The sequence below is a fragment of the Hyperolius riggenbachi genome, chromosome 6 (assembly GCF_040937935.1).
Source record: "Hyperolius riggenbachi isolate aHypRig1 chromosome 6, aHypRig1.pri, whole genome shotgun sequence".
Taxonomy (NCBI): Eukaryota; Metazoa; Chordata; class Amphibia; order Anura; family Hyperoliidae; genus Hyperolius; species Hyperolius riggenbachi.
Window position 1 is genome coordinate 392,142,770 of NC_090651.1, and position 7,500 is coordinate 392,150,269.

General features: G+C 44.4%; 1 protein-coding gene across 2 annotated transcripts in view; it reads right to left on the reverse strand.

Annotated features, from left to right (window-relative positions):
- Positions 1–4,092: 4,092 nt before the first annotated feature.
- Positions 4,093–7,500, reverse strand: part of LOC137523144 (probable G-protein coupled receptor 33) — an 11,882-nt gene continuing 8,474 nt past the window's right edge. Inside the window, exons 1-2 of one of the 2 annotated variants that reach the window (XM_068243383.1) lie at positions 5,863–5,898; positions 4,093–5,568 (exon numbers count right to left, since the gene is read on the reverse strand). In XM_068243383.1, coding sequence (XP_068099484.1) covers positions 4,617–5,552 — 936 coding nt within the window. In that variant the 5' untranslated portion in view covers positions 5,553–5,568; positions 5,863–5,898 and the 3' untranslated portion in view covers positions 4,093–4,616. Of the gene's footprint in view, positions 5,569–5,862; positions 5,899–7,500 lie in introns of those variants that run through there. The other variant, XM_068243382.1, reaches the window with a different exon arrangement.

Below are 7,500 nucleotides of genomic sequence, written 5' to 3' on the forward strand. Positions count from 1 at the left end.
CATTTGCAGAAGTCATTATGACAAAAAACCTAATCAACAACTAAAAGTAAAAGGAAGTTACCCATGTGGGAAGTGCAATATTTGCAGACACGTACAACCAACTAAACAAGTCTGGAACTCCTCACATACAAGATTTTTTCACATATATCAACATATTAATTGTCAATCAATGGGAGTGGTATACTCTTGGAGTGCCCCTGTGGCCTTAAATACATTGGACAAACAAAAAATATATTCAAACAACGGATGCAGAAACATTTCTCCACTATACGGTTATCAAATAAGGACTTTGAGGAAGGAAAGACTTTAACACCAGTAGCGAAGCATGCTTTATTATATCACAACAGTAGTACATCAGGTTGGAAAATCACTGGTTTACAAAAAATCCTTCCCCCAGTTCGAGGGGGTGATATTACTCAACAACTTTTAAGAGCAGAAGCCAGGTGGATTTTCCGGATGGACACACAGGTACCCACAGGTCTCAATGAAGATTTTTCTTTTATCAGTTTTCTGCACTAGTCTCTTTTGAGGTTGTGATTCTGTCTTTAAAGGTCACTTGGTAATACCAATAATTCCTGGGCATGTCTACTCTCTTTCCTCTGTCGAGTTCTTTCTGGCCCACTTTTTTGATTGGTGGTGGTTCTCGTAGGTTGAGGTTCCATAGTTTATGCATGACTATGGCCTTTTCCTCGCACCAGGGAACGATGAGAATATGTATCCTTGGATTGACAATTGTCTTTATTTTTTCTTTCACAACGTAGGTACTCCATTCATTTTCATCTGAAGGAAGATATTGATCTTCTACAAGATACATGCTTTAAGGTTTGGTGATTATGCATACACTATTTTGCCTGAATATGCATAAACCTATGCCCCCTTCTCTCTCCCTACCTTCCCCCCCTCCCTCCCTTTTTGATTGGTTTTCCTTGTTCCTTTCTTACCTCTCCTCCCTCTTCTATCTTCCTTTGGAGGAGATATGTGAGTATTTCTCTCTCCATATGTGTAATTTATCAATTTGGGAATACACTATACACTCACTTTATTCTTGGAAATCCATTGTTTCCTTATTTGGGTGGTTTTCTACTGTTATATATCACTCCGCACATTATCCCCCTCTGGTATAATAATCCTTCTTTCTAGCTGATTTGTATTTAAAAACAATTCATCAATCAAATAATCAAATAATTAATACATATGTCTTTTTCTTCTTTTTATACATACTTACCTTTTGTGATCGATAGGTTATACAAAAATTGGACGCCTACCTGAGGGACCCAGGCATTTACAGCAAAGTAGAGAATATGTGTGTGTTTCTTGCCTCCTACCTATATGATATATATTGCTCCTTTCATGGTGTGTCTTTTATTTTGGGCATGCAACAATTGTTTCTATGCATGTTATATTTGCTCCACTAGATGGCATTGATGTTCAGTATTTCTATGTTCTATGATAAAATTGCTTATCTATATATCTTTATATATATATGATTACTATTTCCATCCTTTTCTATAAAACTCTATTATACAAATAATTTTCCGACTTTTTTCTTATGATTAAAATTCAGCTTTTTCCAACTGTCCATCGCTAATCCCCTCCCCCCCCCCCCGTTTAGACGCAGCACTTACTAATGGGCTCTTTCTATTGCGGATAGCCAGCAGTGCCGGGTTGCTATAGTTGCCCGACGCTGGTCTGACTGATGACGCGGCCGCGTCATATCCGGTCTCTCTCTGGCGACGCACTTCCGGTTTTTCGGCGTCTTCGGGGTATTTAGTGCGGCGTATTGCTTTGGGACTCCAGCCTCCTCTGAAGCGGGTCGAGCCCGCGTGGTGCACTAAGGCTGTTTCCGGGCGCCTCTCCTTCCCCTCTGGCAATTGGACCATCTTCATCTCCTTTACCACTAGCGTAAGTCTCACCTCAACTTTCCTATAACCCATAACTCTTTTCTCTCCCTCTTAGGAGCTGCACAGGTTACTTTTTTCATACCATGGGTAACTTTTGCTACCCTCTTTAATTGCTCCTAATATTTATTATTGCCTGCTGTGATGCACTTTATATACATTAAGGTACTGTGTGTATATATAATTCTTTGTAGACCATTTTGTATTTAACTCCTATTGTTATGGGATTGCTTACTTTCACTGTTACACTTTTTCTTTAAGAGGTGATTCGGCTTTTATTGATTTATTGTTCAGATGCCAGATGTTACTATACTATTACATATAATTCTTTTGGGATCGAGAGACCCCGCAGGTCACATGTTGGTGACCTTTTTTAGGTGTTTTTATTATTGATGGTTTTTGGAAAATAATAAAGATTTATGCATTTTTACTGATATTATTAGTCTGGTGCTGTTTTTTGGGGAAATTCCTTTTTTCTTCTATATGTTTGACTAAATTTAACTGTTATTTTCCCCTAATTGCTTCATAATAATTAATATTGTAGACAAATTGTTTTGCATGGTGCTGGTCTCCAATTTTTTGAGTGAATTTCTATTGAAATCGACAGTTGTATATCTGTTTTGGGTTGGCTGGTCCACCACCGCCTCCCCGAACGTTTTTAGTGAATTTTATCCTTCTGGCACCTCTGTACATCTCTACAAATCAAGATATCCATCCTTGGTGGAAGGGTGTTACACCCTCCTTTTCCTCTACCTACAGAGAGCGACATCTTAGTCCTGAGTGGTGTACTCCCCACCGGCCTTACAGTGGTTACCTTGGCGGTAACTCTGGTTTGCAAGTTTAATACTTACTCATATAATTATCTCCCACATTATAATACATACTACACTATATTGGGCTCTCGGTTTTCTGCTTTTTATGTGTGTGTGTAATGTGTGTGTGGTGTGTGTGGTGTGTGTGTAATGTGTGTGTGTAGTATGTGTGTGGTGTGTGTGTAATGTGTGTGTGTGTGTGTGTAATGTGTGTGTGTAGTATGTGTGTGGTGTGTGTGTGTGTGTGTGTGTGTGTGTGTGTGTGTGTGTGTGTGTGTGTGTGTGTGTGTGTGTGTGTGTGTGTGTGTGTGTGTGTGTGTGTGTAATGTGTGTGTGTGTGTGTAATCAGGGCCGGGCCGAGGCATAGGCTGGAGAGGCTCCAGCCTCAGGGTGCAGTGTAGGAGGGGGCGCAGAATTTATTCAGCTGTCATTCCTAATTCTGTATGAAGCAGAAAGAAATAAGAAAAGGGGATACATGGCAGTGACTGCAAGCCAGATAACTAGAGATTAAGGTGTTGGGAGGATTGGGGGCCCTGGGGCGCCTCTTAGTCTAATAGCAATCAGTGTGTGATGGCTCGGGTGGCAGGGATGGAGGGGCGCACTTTGGTGTCTTAGCCTTGGGTGCTGGAGGACCTTGTCCCGGCTCTGTGTGTAATGTGTGTGTGTGTGTGTGTAGTGTGTGTGTGTGTAATGTGTGTGTGTGTGTGTAATGTATGTGTGTGTGTGTGTTGTGTGTGTGTGTGTGTGTGTGTGTGTGTGTGTGTGTGTGTGTGTGTGTGTGTGTGTGTGTGTTTGTGTGTGTGTGTGTGTAATGTGTGTGTGTGTACTGTGTGTGTGTGTGTGTGTGTGTAATGTGTGTAGTGTGTGTAATGTGTGTGTGTGTGTAATGTGTGTGTGTGTGTGTAATGTGTGTGTGTGTGTAATGTGTGTATGTGTAATGTGTGTGTGTGTGTAGTGTGTGTAGTGTGTGTGTGTGTGTGTGTGTAGTGTGTAATGTGTGTAGTGTGTGTAGTGTGTGTGTGTGTAATGTGTGTGTGTGTAATGTGTGTAGTGTGTGTGTGTGTAATGTGTGTGTGTGTAATGTGTGTGTGTGTGTGTAATGTGTGTGTGTGTAATGTGTGTGTGTGTAATGTGTGTGTGTAATGTGTGTGTGTGTAATGTGTGTGTGTAATGTGTGTGTGTGTGTGTGTGTAGTGTGTGTGTAGTGTGTGTAGTGTGTGTGTGTGTGTGTGTAATGTGTGTGTGTGTGTGTGATGTGTGTGTGTGTGTGTGTGTAATGTGTGTGTGTAATGTGTGTGTGTAATGTGTGTGTGTAATGTGTGTGTGTGTGTAGTGTGTGTGTGTGTGTAATGTGTGTAGTGTGTGTAGTGTGTAGTGTGTGTAGTGTGTGTGTGTGTGTAGTGTGTGTGTGTGTGTAGTGTGTGTAGTGTGTGTAGTGTTGTGTTGTGTTGTGTAGAAATAGCTGCTCCTCCTACATCTAGCACACAAATGCTTCTGCTCTCTGCCTGACTCACCCATATGGCATCCTTTGGAGGCAGTTATGCTTTGAAGGTCCTGGAGCATAAGAACCTCTAAAGTTTTTTCAAGGTCCCTGGCATTCAATTTCCCCAGGAATTCTGTGCAAAAAGTGGTCCAATTCATTTTCATAACCTTTATTTCCTGTAACTTGCCAAAATGTGTCAAGCAAGGGTGTAGTATCCAGTGCAGGAGAGTCCTGACGTGTATGCACATCAATACTGTTCACAGCATGTTTTGTATGGGCGTGTATAACCGTCTATACCTGCAGGGAGGGTAAAGTGCGCAGTGATGTATTGTTAAGAAGTGCAGTGAATGAAGTGGAGCTGCTTTCAGAATTTATCCACCATTTGGGGTTTAGTTTCTCCCCTGTATTAGCAGGAACAGTAAACTAGAAAGGGCAAAACAGCTGTATGGCCTTCTTGAACTCTTTGTTAAAGCTGTCCACAATGAATAGGTAAAGTAATGGTGTGAAACAGCAGTTAATACAAGTAAAACATGTTGAGAGGACGATCAATGCCTGCAAGACTTCCTCCCCAAATTTGTCCTTCTCCACATTCATTGCATCCCGAATATGGTACGGTGTCCAGCAGACGAAGAAGGAGATGATGACGACGCCAATCAGCTTGTAAGGTTTGCTGGACTTAGTCAAACGATCCTGTTTAATTTTGCAAGCAATCTGGAGATGGCACAGTGCAATAACTGAAAACGGGATGAGAAAACACAGTGAGAGGTGGAAGAGAAAAAGGCTCCACCTGAATGTGTGTCCAAGCTTCTGTGATGGACCTTCTCTCCAGGAGATTGTAAATTCTGAACAGCACACGGTGACATTCTTGACGTGTTCTAAGTTACAAAGTACCAAGTATGGAGAACTGCACAAGAAGGCCAAACCCCAAAGAAACAAGCAAATTACAGAAGCACAGCGAGCATTTAAATGTTTTCGGCACCAAACTGGGTGAAACACCAAGAGGAACCTTTCCAAGCTGATGGCGGTAAGGAAGAAGACGGCTGCGTAGGAGCACACCTCTACCAATACGTTGTTAAATTTGCACATAATGCTTCCAAAAGTCCACCTAGGATGTTGCAGTACGTATGCTGCTAAAAAGGGCATATCAAAGGTGAAGATAAGATTGGTGATGATGAGATGAAGGAACCAAGTGGTGCTGACACTCTGAGGCATCCTGAACCTGAGGACCCAGATATAAAGGCAGTTCATGATGAGCCCAAAGAGGAATGCAAGGATTAAGATGACGGCTGATATTAATTTTGGTGCTGTGACTTTATCATACAATGTCTCTGCGGACGAGTTCAGGTGCAGGTCTGTCATTATCCCAGCTGAATCTCTGAGAAGATGAAACAAAATAGAACAAAAGAGTGTGAATACATAAGTACAGTATATGGTTCTAGGAGGATGTACAAAAATATTCTCATTGCCATCTCCTCCAGTTTAAAGTAAAACTCACAAGCAGGACTTTCAATAGTCTTAATCCTCAGTATGAAACAACTTTTACAGTATAGTTGTTTCCCTTATTTATATTATTTCAAGCAGACCTTCACTGTAAGAATAAAACCCGCACTATCAGCACAAGCAGCAGAAGTTATAACAGAGTAAAAAGAAAAAATGTCTAAAAACTGACCTCTTGTGCCATAAAACCCAGGTTTTGTTGGTTAGCCAAGCCCCTTTTCCGGGAAAAAAGACTATCATGGCAGAGATTGGGTGGAGCTTAATAGTGTGGCCTGAAGGGTCCTCTGCTTAACCCGTGTCACTGTGCCAGCCTATCACAGAGAGGAGAGGTACAGTGCCAGCCTATCACAGAGAGGTGCAGTGCCAGCCTATCACAGAGAGGAGGGGTGCAGTGCCAGCCTATCACAGAAAGGAGAGGTGCAGTGCCAGCCTATAACAGAAAGAAGAGGTGCAGTGCCAGCCTATCACAGAGAGGAGAGGTGCAGTGCCAGCCTATCACAGAGAGGAGAGGTGCAGTGCCAGCCTATCACAGAGAGGAGAGGTGCAGTGCCAGCCTATCCCAGAGAGGTGCAGTGCAGTGCCAGCCTATCACAGAGAGGAGAAGTGCAGTGACAGCCTATCACAGAGAGGAGACGTGCAGTGACAGCCTATCACAGAGAGGAGACGTGCAGTGACAGCCTATCAAAGAGAGGAGAGGTACAGTGACAGCCTATCACAGAGAGGAGAGGTACAGTGACAGCCTATCACAGAGAGGTGCAGTGCCAGCCTATCACAGAGAGGAGAGGTGCAGTGCCAGCCTATCACAGAAAGGAGAGGTGCAGTGCCAGCCTATTACAGAGAGGAGAGGTGCAGTGACACATTATCACATAGAGGAGAGGTGCAGTGCTAGCCTATCACAGAGAGGAGAGGTGCAGTGCCAGACTATCACAGGGAGGAGAGGTGCAGTGCCAGCCTATCACAGGGAGGAGAGGTGCAGTGCCAGCCTATCACAGAGAGGTGCAGTGCCAGCCTAGTACAGAGAGGAGAGGTGCAGTGCCAACCTATCACAGAGAGGAGAGGTGCAGTGCCAGCCTATCAGAGAGAGGAGAGGTGCAGTGCCAGCCTATCACAGAGAGGAGAGGTGCAGTGCCAGCCTATCCCAGAGAGGTGCAGTGCCAGCCTATCACAGAGAGGAGAGGTGCAGTGCCAGCCTATCACAGAGAAGAGAGGTGCAGTGCCAGCCTATCACAGAGAGGAGAGGTGCAGTGCCAGCCTATCACAGAGAGAAGTGCAGTGCCAGCCTATCACAGAAAGGAGAAGTGCAGTGACAGCCTATCACAGAGAAGAGAGGTGCAGTGCCAGCCTATCACAGAGAGGAGAGGAGTAGTTCCAGCCTATCACAGAGAGGAGAGGTGCAGTGCCAGCCTATCACAGAGAGGTGCAGTGCCAGCCTATCACAGAGAGGAGAGGTGCAGTGCCAGCCTATCACAGAGAGGAGAGGTGCAGTGCCAGCCTATCACAGAGAGGAGAGGAGCAGTTCCAGCCTATCACAGAGAGGAGAGGTGCAGTGCCAGCCTATCACAGAGAGGAGAGGTGCAGTGCCAGCCTATCACAGAGAGAAGTGCAGTGCCAGCCTATCACAGAGAGGAGAAGTGCAGTGACAGCCTATCACAGAAAGGAGAGGTGCAGTGCCAGCCTATCACAGAGAGGAAAGGTGCAGTGCCAGCCTATCACAAAGAGGAGAGGTGCAGTGCCAGCCTATCACAGAGAGGTGCAGTGCCAGCCTATCCCAGAGATGTGCAGTGCCAGCCTATCACAGAGAGGAGAGGTG